The sequence below is a fragment of the Trichosurus vulpecula genome, chromosome 2 (assembly GCF_011100635.1).
Source record: "Trichosurus vulpecula isolate mTriVul1 chromosome 2, mTriVul1.pri, whole genome shotgun sequence".
Classification (NCBI taxonomy): domain Eukaryota; kingdom Metazoa; phylum Chordata; class Mammalia; order Diprotodontia; family Phalangeridae; genus Trichosurus; species Trichosurus vulpecula.
This window is the reverse complement of record NC_050574.1, coordinates 45,533,853-45,552,108: the sequence shown is the minus strand read 5'-3', so window position 1 is coordinate 45,552,108 and position 18,256 is coordinate 45,533,853. Positions and strand designations below refer to the sequence as shown.

Below are 18,256 nucleotides of genomic sequence, written 5' to 3'. Positions count from 1 at the left end.
CAATTTATGAGCAATCATGCAAAACATATTTCCATATTAGTAAGAACATGGTTATTTGGAAATGTTTTTATCATTGTGTGATTTATTTTCTAAAAATTATATGTCACCTATTAAATATGTGCACACTTTTAAAAATTGGGGAAAAAATTTTCTTCCTACCCATTTAAAAAATATTCCAAATAAAGATTTTTAGTGAGTTTTGAACCCAATTGTTGAAAATATAATCTTCTGGTTAGTTTGCAAGTATAAACAATCAACATCAGGGAAGATGAAAATTTACTAACTGAAGTTCAACAAAAACTTTTGCATAATTGTATATAGGATTGAAACATGAATACTGTGATTTAGGGCAGCCAATGAAGCACTTCTTTTATTTGAAGCTACATATCTTAGTGTTATACCTTTTCTGGCTGTGATAGCCATTAAAATATCTAAATAAACCTACCCTAAAACCATGCACTTGTGTATATCTGTTTACCTATCTGTACATTTGTATACATGTATACATATATGTTTATGTATAGGGATAAGGATTGGACTGAGAATTTTTACTAGTGTCAAGAGTTCCCTGTGAGAATTTCCTCTACCAATCTAAGTCCTAACCTTCTCTACAACTTATAGACTTAGAAAGTTGCCTAGAGGGGGGCAGCTAGGTGGCACAGTGGTTAGAGCTGGCCCTGGAGTCAGGAGGACCAGAGTTCAAATCTGGCCTCAGACACTTACTAGTTGTGTGACCCTGGGCAAGTCACTTAACCATAACTGCCTCCAAAGAAAAGAAAAGAAAAAGTTTCCCAGAGCACTGGGGAGTTCAATGATTTGCTTGAGGTTGTTGCAGTCTAGGGGTCTTTGGAACCCCAAAACTCAAGGGCAAAGGGTGCAGAACTGCTTCAAAAGAATTTGTCCACTCAAGCCATCTTTCAGTCCAAGTAGTTTATTAAAACATCAATTGGGGTATGTGAGATTCCTAGTGAGTCTGTATATTTAGTAATGTAAAAAATGTAAATGTAATGTAAAGTAATGTAAAAAAGACTGAGTCTTTTTATAAGGAAAAAGATTGTGGGAAGATTTGGATCAGATCAAGGAGGGGCAAACAGCCTGGAGGGGTGATCCAGAGGTAACAGAAAAGGGGTCTAGGTGGTATTAAGGGGTGGGAAGTAGCCTGGGGTGGTACAGAGGTAACACATAATGAAGGGCTGGACTGGGTCAGAAGTGACAGAGAATGGAGGGCTGGGCTGGCCACACTGATAGGACAGTTGAAAAGATTATTGAGTATCTAGGTGGAGATGTGTAGAAAAGTTCAGGAGCTGTGTTGTGTTTTTGGAGTCCAGGTCCCATGCCCCATCAGGGTCATATAGGGAATATATGTCAGAGGTAGGACTTGAACCTGGGTCTTTCAAGCACATGGGCCAGTTCTCTATCCACTGCACCATACAACTTCTCTAGGTCCTGGGGATTTAAATACAAAGAATAAAACAAGAACTGACACACTGACAAGGAGCTTCATCTTTCCAGCTCCCAATTTGGGCACAAAGAAGCCATTAAAGGTCACACCAGATATCCTGTAGGACATTCTTAAGCCTGGGGCTTTATCACCCTGGGACCATCCATGAATTTATCTGAGCACTTATATTTTATCTTAGGACTCATGCTAATACAGATTTAGAAAAGATGAAACAAGGATTACCAGGCTAACCTTCCTATCACCATGTCTGTGAACAAGCAGTACTTCAAAATATCTTTCTTCATTATTCATCTGTCAGAAACTACTTTGGTACTCTTGAATCTAAGGCAGGACTGTACTCCCAATCTCTTCACCTCAGTCCTCAACAGGGAACCTAATGTTGGATAGAGCCCATACTTGCCATTCTTTCCTCGAAGTGCTGGGAATAAGGTTTATAGGTTCTTTATAAAATGGACAATACTATCCAGAATTTTTAAGGAGCAGGGGAAACAAAAGTACTTTTTGTCAAAGGTAAGGAGCACTCCATGAAAACCATCTTCAATATGGTGCCAGCTCACTGGTACCCCTTGGTCCTCCAACCTCTTCTTGTACAACAGTGCATCATCCCGTAGGACATCAAACTCACAGCTCACAAGCAAGGTCTCTGGGAGTTGGGCAATGATGTCATTTTCAGCCATTAAGGGTGAATTCATTGTCCATAAGATGTGTTTGTTTTCCTGGTAGGCATCCTCATTAAACGGGCCAGGTGACATGTGTTGGTAGCCTTTCTCTTTGAACTTCTTAGGTATGTTGTGGACATTCAGCCTTTCCTCAGACTTCTCTCGCATCTCAGGGGGCAGATGGGCGCCATTGAGGATAGCAGTTTTCCAAGAGGGGTTGATATCAAAACATTGAAACATACAGGAAAAGACGAAGTTCCGAGTGAGGAATAGGACGTTTTTGTTCTGTTGGTAGGAAGGCAGCTGGAAATTAAATCCCTGGAGAAAGGGATAGATCAGAATCTGAGCTCTTATTTTGGGGAGATCTGGTTGAGTCATGAGGCTTTGGCAAACAGAAGCCACAAGTGCCCCTCCACAACTGTCTCCACAGAGGATGACATGAAAAGGATCTACACCATAGGTTTCCAGGGTTCTCAGAAAGTGAATGGAAGCAGCCATGCAGTCATTCAATGCAGAAAGGGTCTTGTGCTCAGGAGCCAAACGGTAACTAAAAAGAAGAGTGAGAGAACATACCTTATGACTAGGACAAAGGATTGCAGGAATGAGGAACCTTCAGCCTTGAAGCCACATGTGGCCCTCTAGGTCCTCAAGTGTGGCCCTTTGACTGAATCCAAACTTCACAGAACAAATCCCCTGAAGTTTAGATTGAGTCAAAGGGCCACACTTGAGGATCTAGAGGGCCACATATGGCCTCGAGGCTGCAGGTTCCCCACCCCTGAATTAAGGGGTCAAGAAATCAGTTTAATTGATGTTCTGATGCCCCTTTTAAATGTTCTTGCCTGCATTAGAATTATAGGATGTGAGAGACCTCAGAGACCATCTAATCCAGGGGCTCTTAACTTTGGTTGCACAGAGCAACATGGATAAATTTCAAGGGGTCTCTGAACTTGAATGGGGAAAATTATATCTTTATTTTTACTAAACTCGAACAGAAATTTGGAATTTCCTTGAATTATTTTAAACATATTATTTAGAGAAAGGAATTATAGGCTTCAACAGACTGCCAAAGGGGTTCATGATGCAAAAAAAGGTTAAGAATCCATGATCTAGTCCAACTACCTCATTTCGCTGAACTCAGTAGAGTTGGTATTAGAGTTCCTGTTTGAATCTTGTCTTTGCTACTGGCTTCCTTATGGGGCCTTGGGCAAATCACTTAATTTCTGTATCTGTAAAATGCAGGGGATTGGATTTGATGACTCTAAGGTCCCTCCCAGTTTGAAAATCTATGATATATTTATTGAATGTCTGTTATATTCTAGGCACTGTGCTCATCATTAGTGATACAAAGATAAAATCAAACAGTTCTTGACCTTGAGAACCTCAAAGTGTAGGCAGTGAAGTGAGAGGCGTTTATATGTGGAAGAGTAGGCAGAGGACCCAGAAAGGGAAGTGACTTGTCTGAAGACCAGGAACCAAGAGATAAGAGAGCTTGGATTGAGCCAGTTCATCTTTGAAGTCTAGTGCTCTTTCCACCCCACCACACTGCCCAATCTCTTTAACTAGAACCTCAAAGTAAGACAACAGCTGATTAAGAAATAAGGTATACAAAGGAACTCCCTGGCCCTTGGTAAAAAATTCAGTAGCTGATATGAAAAAGAACAAAATGAAAAATAACTTCCTTCTGCCTAGAAAGTATCTATCTCAAGACTGGGAGGATTTTATGATCATAAGAGTCACCATGCATCTGTTTTCTTTTGTTTTCTTCTTCTGAGAAAGGAAGAGAAGTTATGAGGGCAAGAATGATGGAATAATGTCATACTTTATGGGGCACATAGTAGGCATGTAAGGCTTATTGATTGATTGGATTCAGCCGTTTTGACCAACAGCACATTCAGATATGTTGTCACTGTGCCTGGTAACAACATAAAGTTAAGGATGTTTGATAAATATCATGTCTCTCCTTTCAGTGACAGTCTCCTGTTCACCCCAGACTACCGACAACTATTTTGACCCTGGAGAAAGGAAGCTAATTACTACAACTCCACCTTCTCCACTCAAAAAAGTGGAGCTCAATTAATGTAGAGAACTCAAAGCTTATTCCTCTGTATGATCTCATTTGTCATTAAACCAAGAGCAGAGTGAACAAGTTTGTAGCCCCAACCTCCTGCTTCTTCTCCTGGCAGGAAATGAAGTCTCTCTTGGAAAAGGGTGGGGGAAGAAAGTGCTAGAAACATCTAGTCTGCCTCCCTTTCAGCCATACAACAGCGCCCCCATACCACCTGTTAGTGACAGTCCTCACCACACACCAGTTCTTTGAGGAAGATTGAGCAGCAATAGCAACCCAGTAGGAACAGGTATAGCCTTAGACAAAATTGTTAGGTAACTAAGCTGAACTTCTCTTTGAGCACCTACTTAGCAACATTGTTTGTGAGCATCAGGTGAGATAAAGAGCTTAGGTTACTTTGTGCTAAATCCATGTCAATTATGATTCCTTTTATAGGATCTTCCTCAGTTCTCTCCTCCCTCTAGCACCAAATTAAACAATAAATAAATTGAAAGCAATTAATGAGAGTGTAAGTTAAATAGGATAGCTAAATTTTAGTCTTCCCTCTGCCAAGAAGTGTTTGCTCATAATAATAATAACTATCATTTATATACCACTTTAAGGTTCACAAAGTGCTTTACATATACTGTCTCCTTTGATTCTTACTACAACTTTGTGAGAAAGGTGCTACTATAACCCCATTTTATATTTTTTTTGTTTTTTTATTTTTTTTAAATTTATTTAACATATTTAGTTTTCAGCATTGATTTTCACAAGAGTTTGAATTATAAATTTTCTCCCCATTTCTCCCCCACCCCCCACTCCAAGATGGCATATATTCTGGTTGCCCTGTTCCCCAGTCAGCCCTTCCTTCTGTCACCCTACTCTCCTCCAATCCCCTTTTCCCTTCCTTTCTTGTAGGGCAAGATAAATTTCTACGCCCCATTGCCTGTGTATCTTATTTCCTAGTTGCATGCAAAAACTTCTTTTTTGTTGTTTTTGAACATCTGTTTTTAAAACTTTGAGTTCCAAATTCTCCCCCCTCCTCCCTTCCCACCCACCCTCCCTAAGAAGGCAAGCAATTCAACATAGGCCACATGTGTATCATTATGTATAACACTTCCACAATACCCATGTTGTGAAAGACTTACTATATTTTGCTCCTTCCCAACCCATCCCCCTTTATTGAATTTTCTCCCTTGACCCTGTCCCCTTTCGAAAGTGTTTGTTTTTGATTACCTCCACCCCCATCTACCCTCCCCTCCATCATCCCCCCCTTTTTTTTTAACCTCTTCCCTCTTCTTTCCTGTGGGGTAAGATACCCAATTGAGTATGTATGGTATTCCCTCCTCAGGCCAAATCTGATGAGAGCAAGATTCACTCATTCCCCCATCACCTGCCCTCTTCCCTCCTCCCACAGAACTGCTTTCTCTTGCCACCTTTATGCGAGATAATCCACCCCATTCTATCTCTCCCTATCTCCCTCTCTCAATATATTCCTCTCTCATCCCTTAATTTGATTTTATTTCTTTTAGATATCTTCCCTTCATCTTCAACTCACCCTGTGTCCACTCTCTCTCTATATATATAGTATACTCATACATATATACACACATACACCCTCACATATACATATATATACATAAACATATATATACACATATATATATGCATATTCCCTTCAGCTACCCTAATACTGAGGTCTCACGAATCATACACATCATCTTTCCATGTAGGAATGTAAACTGTTCAACTTTAGTCCCTTGCAGTTTCTTTTTCTTATTCTTTTTCTTGATTACCTTTTCATGCTTCTCTTGATTCTTGTGTTTGAAAGTCAAATTTTCTATTCAGCTCTGGTCTTTTCACTGAGAAAGCTTGGAAGTCCTCTATTTCATTGAAAATCCATATTTTGCCTTGGAGCATGATACTCAGTTTTGCTGGGTAGGTGATTCTTGGTTTTAATCCTAGCTCCATTGACCTCTGGAATATCGTATTCCAAACCCTTCGATCTCTTAATGTAGAAGTTGCCAGATCTTGGATTATTCTGATTATGTTTCCACAATACTCAAATTGTTTCTTTCTGGCTGCTTGCAATATTTTCTCCTTGATCTGGGAGCTCTGGAATTTGGCGACAATATTCCTAGGAGATTTCTTTTTGGGATCTATTTGAGGAGGCGATCAATGGATTCTTTCAATTTCTATTTTGCCCTGTGGCTCTAGAATATCAGGGCAGTTCTCCTTGATAATTTCTTGAAAGATGATATCTAGGCTCTTTTTTTGATCGTGGCTTTCAGGTAGTCCAGTAATTTTTAAATTGTCTCTCCTGGATCTATTTTCCAGGTCAGTGGTTTTTCCAATGAGATATTTTACATTGTCTTCCATTTTTTCATTCCTTTGGTTCTGTTTTATAATATCTTGATTTCTCATAAAGTCACTAGCTTCCACTTGCTCCAATCTAATTTTTAAGGTAGTATTTTCTTCAGTGGTCTTTTGGACCTCCTTTTCCATTTGGCTAATTCTGCCTTTCAAGGCATTCTTCTCCTCTTTGGCTTTTTGAAGCCCTTTGCCATTTGAGTTAGTCTATTTTTTAAGGTGTTGTTTTCTTCAGTATATTTTTCAGTATTTTTTTGGGTCTCCTTTAGCAAGTCATTGACTTGTTTTTCTTGGTTTTCTCATATCCTTCTCATTTCTCTTCCCAATTTTTCCTCTACTTCTCTAACTTGCTTTTCCAAGTCCTTTTTGAGCTCTTCCGTAGCCTGGGACCAGTTCATGTTTTTCTTGGAGGCTTTTGTTGTAGGCTCTTTGACTTTGTTAACTTCTTCTGGCTGTATGTTTTGGTCTTCTTTGTCACCAAAGAAAGAATCCAAAGTCTGAGACTGAATCTGGGTGTGTTTTTGCTGCCTGGCCATATTCCCAGACAACCAACTTGACCCTTGAGTTTTTCAGTGGGGTATGACTGCTTGTAGAGTTTAGAGAACTATGTTCCTCGCCTGGGGAGATGTGCCAGCTCTGCCACACCAGCACTCCTCCTTCTCCAAGAACCCCCAACCCTGACTGGACTTAGATCTTCAGCAGGCTCTGCACTCCTGCTCTGATCCACCACTTAATGCCTCCCACCAGGTGGGCCTGAGGCCTGAAGCAACTGCAGCTGAACTTCTCTAGGTGCTTCACCTCCGCTGCCCTGGGGGCGGTGGCCAAACCTCAAACTCCTTCCACTCCCACAGCTTTTCCCACTAACCTTCTCCGCTGTCTTTGTTGTTTGTGGGTTGCGAAGTCTGGTAACTGCTGCAGCTCACTGATTCAGGGCGCTAGGGTACACTCCGCCTGGCTCCTGGTCTGGTTGGTCCGTGCCGCTCACGCTGGGCTCTGCTCCACTCTGTTCCGAGCTCCCAGCTCCCAGCCCCGTGCAGGATAGACCTCACCCAGAGACCATCCAGGCTGTCCTGGGCTGGAGCCCTGCTTCCCTCTGCTGTTTTGTGGGTTCTGCAGTTCTAGAATTGGTTCAGAGCCATTTTTTATAGGTTTTTGGAGGGACTCGGCGGGGAGCTCATGCTAGTCCCTGCTTTCCAGCCGCCATCTTGGCTCTGGCCCCCCCCCCCCATTTTATATTTGAGGAAACTAAGGCTGGAAATCTGGGAGAGTGGAATGAGTTCATAAGAGAGACCATTTCTTCCCACTGTGTTGTCGTTTTGGTGTATGAGAATGTTCACAGACATCACAGACCATGGCTGTGACTTGTGCTCCAGAGGTCACACACAGATTGCACAAGAATTGCACAAGAAAGTGTGAAGCAAATATGTTCTTGATGTAGTCCATTGCTATCAATATGAATAGGACTGCAGAGAACAAAATGTGGTCTAGGGATGTAATGCAGTATTATCAGAATGGTGACTATGAAGTTAAAGAAATGTGTGAAGATTTCTGTGAACTGATGTAGAGCAAAGAAAGCAGGACAAAAAGGACACTGAGTGAAAAGTTACATGTATACCTAATTGCAACTGCTGTATTAGATCATTTTGCTTAATTTTTTTAAATATGAAGGCAATATGAGGGGGAGTGTTTATTAGGAAGTGACTGATATGTCAAAATGAAATGCATCAAATAAATAAAGTACAAAGCCTCAAAAATATAATAATTTATAGGAGCTAAAAATATTCCCAGTTCTCCCATTCTAGAGAGGGTTGCCCTTTATGTATCATATTTGGCAGTTATAAAGTATCTCTGCATTTTCTTACATCTCCCATTATTAAGTTTATTTACTCATCATGAGGGGCTCTTAACCATTTTTGTGTCACAGATACCTTTAACAGTCTGATGAACCTATGATGTTCATTTTAGAATATTTTTAATAGTATTTTGTTTTTCCTCCAGTTACACGTCAAGAAAATTTTTAGCATTCATTTTTACATTATTTTGAGGTCTGAATTTTTCTCCCTGCCTCCCTTCCCTTCTCCCTTATGAAAATGGTAGGCAGTTTGATATAGTTTATACATATACTATCCTGTGAAACATTTCCATATTAGTCACCGCTGTGAAAGAAAAAAACAGATTTAAAGGAAAAAACAACAACAAGAAAGAATAAAATAAGTGAAAAAAATTTCTTCAATCTGCATTCAGAGTCCACCAGTTCTTTATCTGGATGTGGACAGCATTTTCCTTTGTGAGTCCTTTGTACTTACCTTGCTTGGATCATTTTGTTGCTGAGAAGAGCTGAGCCATTCATAGTCAATCATCACACAATTTTGCTGATACTGTATATGGTTTTCCTGGTTCTGCTCATTTCACTTTGCATAAATTCATACAACCCTTTACAGGATTTTCTGAAATTTTCCTGTTCATCACTTCTTACTGCGCAATCAAGTATTCCATTGTATTCATATACCACAGCTTGTTGAGCCATTCCCCAAATTGATGAGCATCCCTCCAATTTCGACTATTTTGCCTCCACCAAAAGGGCTGCTATAAATATTTTTGCCCAGGTAGGTCCTTTTCCCTTTTTTATGATCTCTTTGCAATACAGACCTAGTAGAAGTATTGTTGGATCAAAGGGTACCCACAGTTCAGTTGTTCTTTGGGCACAGTTCCAAATTGCTCTCCAGAATGGCTATCCAACTCCACCAACAGCTCATTAGTGTTCAGTTTTCCCACATCTTCTCAAACATTTATCATTTTCCATTTTTGTCATATTAGCCAGTCTGGTAGGTGTAAGGTGGTATCTCAGAATTTTAATTTGCATTTCTCTTATCAAAAGTGACTTAGAGGAGTTCTTTGTATAACTATAGAGAACTTTGATATCTTCTTCTGAAAACTGCCTGTTCATATTGTTTGACCATTTAGCAATTGGGGAATGACTTGTCTTCTTATAAATTTGATTCAGTTCGCTCTATATTTGAGAAAGGAGGCATTTCTCAGAGACACTTGCTATAAATATTTTTTTCCCAGCTTTCTGCTTTCCTTCTTTTTTAAAATTTTTTTATTTTTTTAATTAGATTTTTATTTTTAGTTTACAACACTTAGTTTTACATGTTCTTGAGTTTCAAATTTTCTTCCCTTCCCTCCCTTCCTCGCTCCCCCCCAAAAAACAGCATGCAGTCCAATATAGATTCTATATAAAACTTTGCATTAAACTTATTTACACAATAGTCAGGTTGCAAAGAAGAATTATGACCAATGGAATGAATCATGAGAGATAAGAAACAAAACCAAAAAAGAAGTGGAAAAAAAGAGAGCAAATAGTTTGTCTCAGTCTGCATTTAGACTCCACAGTTCTTTCTCTGGGTATAGCTAGCTGTCTCCATCATGAGTCCTTTGGAGCTGTCTTTGAGCCTTGTATTGCTAAGGAAAGCCAAGTCTATCAAAGTTAGTCATCACAGAATCAATATGTCTGTGGTTGTATACAATGTTCTCCTGGTTCTGCTTCTCTCACTCAGCACCATATCATGTAGGTCTTTCCAGGTTATTATGAAGTCTGTATCTTCCCCATTTCTTATAGCATAATAGTATTCCATTATATTCATATACCACAACTTGTTCAGCCATTCGCCAATTGATGGGCATGCCCTTGATTTCCAGTTCTTTGCCACCACAAAAAGAGCTGCTATAAATATTTTTGTACATACAGGTCCCTTTTCCACTTGTGTGATCTCTTTGGGATATAGCCCTAGGAGTGGTATTGCTGGATCGAAGGGTATGCACATTTTTATAGCCCTATGGGCATAGTTCCAAATTGCTCTCCGGAATGGCTGGATCTGTTCACAACTCCACCAACTTTTCTAATATTCTATTTACCTCCTTAGTTTATTGTTTATTTTTTGGTTGGACTTTTCAACTTCTGAGAGGGGACTAGTGGTCCCCCACCAGTATAGTGTTGCTGTCTATGTCTTCCTGTACTTCAATTAATTTATCCTTTAAAAATTTATTTGGATGCTATACTACTTGGTGCATATATATTTCGTATTGATATTGCTTCATTGTCTATGGTGCCTTTTAGCAAGATGTAGTTTCCTTCCTTATCTCTTTTAATTAGGTATATTTTTGCTTTTGCTTTGTCTGAGATCAGGATTGCTACCCCTGCTTTTTTTTTCTTCTGCTGAAGCATAATAGATTCTGCTCTAGCCCCTTACTTTACTCAGTGTATCTCTCTTTACTTCAAGTGTGTTTCTTGTAAAGAACATATTGTAGGATTCTGATTTTTGATGCATTGTGCTATCTGCTTCCATTTTATGGGACAGTTCATTCCATATACATTCACAATTTTGATTACTACCTGTGTATTTCCCTCCATCCTATTCTTACTCCTGTTTGTCCTTTCTCTCCTTTCACCCTTCTCCTTCTCACCAGTGTTTTGCTTTTGTCTACCACCTCCCTTGATCTGCCCTCCCTTATGTCAGTCGTACTCCCCGCTGCCTCTTTACTTAATTTCCTCCCCTCCTACTTTGCTGTGGGGTAAGATAGATTTCTGTATTCAACTGATTGTGTATATGATTCCCTCGTTGAGCCATACTGATGAGAGTAAGGTTCAAGCAATACCCATCGTCCACCCTCCAATCTTCCCCTCCACTGTAAAAGGTCTTTCTTACCTCTTCATGTGAGATAATTTGCCCCTTTCTACCTCTCCCCTCCTTCTGGACCCTTTGTACTTCTCTTTTTCATCTCTTAATTTTTTTTTTGCTCATTCTCTCAAATTCACCTTATACCTGTATCATCTGTCTATATATATTCATCATAACTGTACTGTTAGTTATACAATTTTTAATAGTTACAAGTATCACCTTCCCTCATGTTTTCTTTTCCCTTTTTACCTGTTTATGCTTCTCTTGGGCCTTGATAACAGAGGTCAAATTTTTTGGTTTAGTTCTGATGTTCTCCTTATGAACGCTTGAAGTCCTTCTATTTCATTGAATGACCATTTTTTCCCTTGAGGTATTACGCTTAATTTTGCTGGGTAAGTGATTCGTGGTTGTAGTCCTAGCTCCTTTGCCTTCCAGAATATTCTGTTCCATGACCTCAGATCCTTTAATGTTGCAGCTGCCAGGTCCTGGGTGATCCTGATTGTGACTCCCTGATATTTGAATTGTTTCTTTCTGGCCGCTTGTAATATTTTTCCCTTGCCCTGATAGTTCTGAAATTTGGCTGTAATGTTCCTTGGAGTTTTTATTTGGGGCTTTCCTTCCTGAGGTGACCTGTGGATTCTTTTGATGCTTATTTTGCCTTCTGGTTTCAGGACATCAGGGCAATTTTCCTTGATAATTTCTTGAAAGATGCTATCTAGGTCTTTTTTATAATTATGATTTTCAGGTAGTCCAATGATTTTGGTATTTTCTCTCCTGGATCTATTTTCCAGGTCAGTTGTTTTTCCCATGAGGTATTTTGCATTTTCTTCCATTTTTTCATTCTTTTGAATTTGTCTAATTCTTGATGTCTCATAGAGTAATTAGCTTCCACTTGCCCAATTTTAACTTTTAACTAACTTTTGTACTTTCTTGTCCATTTGGCCAATTTTATTCTTTAAGGAGGTGTTTTCTTCAGTGAATTTTTGTATCTCCTTTTCCCTTTGGCCAGTTCTACTTTTCAAGCAGTTTTCCAAGCTGTTGAGTCTTTTTTCATAATTCTCTTGCATGACTCTCATTTCTTTTCCCATTTTTTCTTCCACTCATCTCATATGATTTTTAAGCTCCTTTTTGAGCTCTTCCATGAGTTCTTCTGTGCTTGAGACCATTTCCCATTTTTCTTTAGGGTTTTGCCCATAGGTGTTTTGATATTGTTGTCCTTTTCTGAGTTTGTATCTTGGTCTTCCCTGTTACCATAATAACTTTCTATGGTCATATTCTTTTTTTTTGTTGGTTTTTTTCTCATTCTGGGGCGTCTTTTTCCTTTCTTTTAAATTTGAGCTCTGTACCTGGTATTGCTTTTTGTGCCAGTGGCTGCAACCCTTTCTGTTTACCTGGTGCTGTGCTGATGTTGTCCTGAAGCTCCCAGGGGACCCTCATGTCTGGTTCTCTGCTGAGGGGGTGGGGTTGGGGATGGCTGGCCTTGCTGGAGGCAGCTTACCTGGTGCTGATCTAGGGTCCTAGTGGTGGTGTCTGGCATGATCTGAAGCCTGTTGAGGTGTTTTTGTATTTCTCTGGGGCTACCTTGAAGCATGTGGAGGTCTGGCCACTCGAAGATACCTATTTGCCCTGGGCTGTGCTGAAGCACATGGAGATCTGACCACTGGAGGATGCCTTTTTGTGTGGCTAATATAGTGAAACAGGTGGTGGTTCTTAGGGCTAGAGTCTGCCAGTTCCCTGGCTATGCTAAGGCACTTTCTTAGAATATTTTTAAATTCATAAGGTAAAATACATTGAATTAAAAAGGAAAGTAATTATTTTGAAATATAGTTATAAAAAAAACCTCATAGATCCTAGATCAAGAATCCTTAATGTAGAAAAAGGGATTCTTCCTCTTTGATTAGTCTCAGGCCCTCCTCTCTTCTCCCTCCATTTCCCAAACAACATACCTACTTGACCACTTCTTCCCTTCTTATTCATTTTTTTCCCTTACTCACCTAACTGACAGAACCACTGAGTCAGTGTCCCTGGACAAGTAGCAGCAAAAGCTATTGTAGTCATCTGAAAGATAAAGAGTTTTCATTAATAGCCTGGAGCAAGCTTATCTCTCCTACCCACTGCCACTTCTCCCACACTTCTCATCCTGCAACCCTGAGTTGCAACCTATAAGTGATTACGCTAAGCGATGTATAACACATTTGTATTATACAAATTTAACTCAACCTCCTGTGTTACACAACAACTTGTTGTGTAATCTCTCTGTTCTATCCCTTTGTACAACTCACTTCATCTTTCATGTTTCTTTAAAGCTATAGTTCCTGGCTGGCAATACCTACATGATTGCAGAATAACCAGATAAAACAATCAATTTGAGGCAACTAATTGTTTTTAAGTTTAACCAGTAGTGTGTCCTTTGTGGAAAAAAGAAAATCCATTCATTGATTTAACTAAGTTTTTTTTTTTGACCGGTTGTTATGGGAACTCTTGGTTACAAGGCCTCAAAGGGAAGATTCTGGTTTCTTCATCGTACTCAAAAGATTGCCCACCCCAACATATGACTAAAGTGGCAGCCTAATTGACTCTACATAACAATAAGGTGAGGAGAAGAGGAACATGAAAGAACTTACTTGTCACTATTAGTCTTTTGCTCTCAGATCTCAAAGCTAGGATATTTTTGCCATTTTGGAAATGCTAGCCTCTCAGCCACTTACCCAAGGCATGTAATAATTTCAGACTGCTAATGCTGTCTAGTTACTCTCCCTATGGCTTCCATGGAGGAAGTTGGGCTTAGGGAAATGTAGAGGGCATAAATGGGAGAAATTCATTGTTATAAATTTATATGAAGGGACTTACAGAGGCCCCCTTCTATAAACTATGGGAATAAATTAGATTATCTCCAAGGACCCTTCTAGCTCTAAATCTTATTAGAATGCTGTCATTTTTAAAATGAAAAGATTAGTGCAGATGATTCTTAAAATCTTTTCTGACCCCATGAGTCTCAGGCAGGGGAAAGAAAGAAAGAAAGATGGAGAGAAAGAGAGAAAAAGAGAGAGAGAGAGAGAGAGAGAGAGAGAGGGAGGGAGGGAGGGAGGGATGATACTGAGTAGGAGAGTGACATGGTCAGACTTTTTATTTTATTCAGATCACTTTGACAGCTATGTGGAGGATGGAGCTATATGGAGAGGGGAGAAGTTTAAGGCAGGAAAACCAACTAGGATCTAGTAGTCTAGGCGAGACATGTTGAGAGCCTAAAGTAGAATAGTGTCTGTGTGAGTAGAGAGAAGGTCTAAGAGATGTGAAGATAGAACCCAAGATTTTGCAACTGATTGGATTAGATATGGGGAAGGGGTAAGGTGAGGAAAAATGAGAAGCCAAAGATAAAGTTGTGAAAACCTGAGTGCCTGGAAAGATGGTGGTGCCTTCCACAGTAAAAGGAGAAGTTTGGAAGAGAGGTGTGTTTGTCAGGGGAACAATGTAACATCTATGAACAAGATCACAGACCATTCATACCTGCTCATCCAGTGTGTGGGGGAGGGGGGAGACCAGAAAGGAGGAAGACCTCTTACTCACTAGTCACTGCCCCCAAATGCAGAACCTGCCTTCTGAAGGGGCCTACAGAAGCCTTGAAATGATCTTGGGATAAGAAGGAGAAGGCAGAATGTTTCCCTATGACACGTGCTCAAATTCTGTGGGTAGTGGTTAGTTTAGATTTTTACTGCCCTAAAAGATCAATAACAGTCTGAGAAGATTAGTTTGGGAGCTTTAGAAGCAATGGGAGAAGTAATACTACTACTAGTTCTGTATTCCAAAGAGATCAAAGAAAAAGGAAAAGGACTTACATGTACAAAAATATTTATAACCGCTCTTTTTGTGGTGGCAAAGAATTGGTAATTGAAGGGAGGCCTATCAGTTGCAGAATGGCTGAACAAGTTGTGGTATATGGTTGTGATAGAATTCTATTGTGCTATAAGAAATGATGAGCTGATGGATTTCTGAAAAACCTGAAAGACTTATGTGAACTGAAACAAAGTGAAATGAGCAGAACCAGGAGAACATTATACAGCAGTATTGAACAATGATCATCTGTGAACAACTTAGCTAGCCTAAGCAAGAATGCTGTCCACCTCCAGACAGAGAACTGTTGGAGTTTGAATACAGATTGAAGGATACTTTTTTCAACTTTATTATTCATAGGGGTTCTTTTGGGTCTGTTTTCTTTTGCAATATGGCTAATGTGGAAATGTTTTGCATGACTACTCAAGTATTTTGTTTGTTGTTCAGTTGTGTCCAACTCTTTGTGACCCCATGGACCATAGCACACCAGGCATTTCTATCCTCTCAAAGTTTATCCAAGTTCATGTTCATTGTTTCCCTGACACTATCTATCCATCTTACCCTTTGCCACCCCCTTTTCCTTTTGCCTTCAATCTTTTTGAACCTCAGGTTCCTTCCCAGTGAATCCTGTCTTCTTATTTTGTGGCATAGTATTTAAGCTTCAGCTTCAGTATTCAGTCTTCCAGTGAATAGTGTGAATTAACTTATGTAAGTATGGGTTGATTTGATCTCCTTGTTATCCAAGGGACTCTCAAAAGTTTTCTCTAGCACCACGATTCAGAAGTGTTGTTTCTGCAGTGCTCAGCTTTTGTTATACTCTAGTTTTCACAAAGCCATACTGGAAAAACCATGGCTTTGACTATATGGACCTTTGTTGGCAACCTATGTAGATCGTTGTCAATACATGTATAATCTATATTAAATTGCTTGCCTTCTAAAGGGGGGGGGCAGGTAAGGAGGAATATAAAGAATTTACAACTCAAAATTTAAAAAAAACAAATATTTAAAACTTTTTGTTTTAATTTTAAAAAACAATTTAAAAAAACCAAAGGGAGAAGACAGAGTGCTGGGGTATAAGGATAGGTTTGCTTGTATTGGAGCCAGGCATATTTGCCTAACAAAGTTAATGAAGATGGGGGAGATGCCACTTGTCTTCCAACCCTGTGACTGATGGATCACACGTTTCTCAGAGTCAGGCTACAAAACCTTAGGAGACAGGGAGTGGAGCCTGACTCCAACTTTGGAAATCCTTGCTGTATAGACCATTTCAGACCTTGGGACTAAATCAGCTTCTGCTGCCAAGTAAGAATGTCCTCTAATTATTAGAAAGTGTCCTTTTTTAGTGGGATGGAAGAAGTGGTGTCTTTATGAATGACCCTAAGCAATGAAGGGCCCCTCCTGGATCACTGTTTTGTCATATCAGAGGGGCTTCCGTAGCTCAATGAAACTATGAGCTATGCCATTCAGGGTTACCCAAGGTGGACAGGTCATAGTAGAGAGTTCTGATAAAAGGTGATTCACTGGAGAAGGAAATGGCAAACCACTCCAATATCTTTGCCAAGAAAACCCAATGAACAGTGTTAAAATGATAAAAGATATGACAATGGAAGGTGAGCCCCCTCAGGTTGGAAGGTGTCCAATAAGCTACTGGAGAAGTATGGAGGACAACCACAAGTCTCCAGTACTGGTGAAGTGACTGGACCAAAGCCAAAAGGAAGCTTGGCTGTAGATGTGTCTAGTGATGAAAGGAAAGTGCAATGATGTAAAGATCAATATTGTGTAGGAATCTGGATTGTAAGATCTATGGACCAAGGTAAGCTTGATATGGTCAAACAGAAGATCGAAAGATTAAACATAGATATTCTAGGTGTCAGTGAACTTCAATGGATGGCAATGGGTGAATTTAATTCAGGTGATCATTACATATATTAGCTACTGTGCACAAGAATCTCTTAGAAGAAATGGAGTAGCCCCATAGTCAACAAAAGGGTGAGAAAAGCAGTATTGGGGTATAATCTCAAAAGTGACAGAATGGTATCTGTTCTTATCCAGGGCAAACCATTCAACATCATAGTAATACAAATCTGTAATCCAATCACAGATGCTGAGTCCAAAGTGAATAAATTCTAGGAAGTCCTACAACATCTAGACGTAATAGCAAAAAAAGATGTCACATTTATCAGAGGGAATTGGAGTGCTAAGGTAAGAAATCAAAAGATAATCAAAATAACAGGCAAATTTGACCTTGGTGTACAAAATGAAGCAGGACAGAGACTAATAGAGTTCTGTCACAGTAACTCACTGGTCATAGCAAACACTCTTTTTCAACAGCCAAAAAGGCAACTATGTGCATGTACATCACTGGATGGTCAATATTGAAATCAGATTCGTTATATATATTACAGTCAAAGGTGGAAAAGCACTATACAGTCAGTTAAAACAAAACCTGGAGCTCCCTCAGATCTTGAGCTTTTCATTTCAAAATTGAGACTTAAATTTAAGAAAGTGGGGAAAATCATCAGACCATACAGGTATAACCTAAATAACATTCCTTAAGAATATGAAATGGAATTGAGGGATAGATTTAAGGGATTAGATCTGGTAGATAGAGTGCCTGAAGAACTATGGACAGAAGTTCACAATATTGTGTAGCAGGAAGCAGCAAAAAAAAAAAAGAAAAGAAAAGAAAAGAAAATCCCAAAGAAAAAAGAAGAGCAAGAAAGCAAAAAGGCTATCTGATGAAGCTTTACAAATAGCTGAGGAAAGAAAGAATGCAAAATATAAGGGAGAAAGGCAAAGATATACTTAGCTGAATGCAGAATTCAATAGCAGGGAGAGATAAGAAAGTTCTCTTAAATGAGCAATGCAAAGAAATAGAAGAAAACAATTGAATGGAAAAATTAAGAGATCTCTTCAAGAAAGTTAGAGATATCAAGAGAACATTTCATGCAGAAATGGGTCTCCCATTGCATCCTGGGCCATCTCCAGTCATCCTGATGAATAGCAGGCCACTGGACCCAGATGGCTCTAGAAGAGAAAGTGAGGCTAGTGACCTTGCACAGCCCTTCCTCACCCAAATCAAAGTCAGCTGCAAGTCATGTCATCATTTTCCTGATGTCATAGTTCTCTTCAATGAATGGGGACCCAGCCAGTTGGGTAACTCAGCTCATCCTCTCCCTCTCCTCCTCTCCAAAGGGAGGAAAATTTT

The 18,256-nt window shown here is 39.6% G+C and overlaps 1 protein-coding gene across 1 annotated transcript in view; it reads right to left on the bottom strand.

Moving 5' to 3' along the window:
* Positions 1 to 1,893: 1,893 nt before the first annotated feature.
* Positions 1,894 to 18,256, bottom strand: part of LOC118835818 (arylacetamide deacetylase-like 4) — a 30,877-nt gene continuing 14,514 nt past the window's right edge. The window contains exons 3-4 of the mRNA XM_036743096.1: positions 13,212 to 13,275; positions 1,894 to 2,668 (exon numbers count right to left, since the gene is read on the bottom strand). Of these exons, the coding sequence (XP_036598991.1) occupies positions 1,894 to 2,668; positions 13,212 to 13,275 (839 nt within the window). The remainder of the gene's footprint in view (positions 2,669 to 13,211; positions 13,276 to 18,256) is intronic.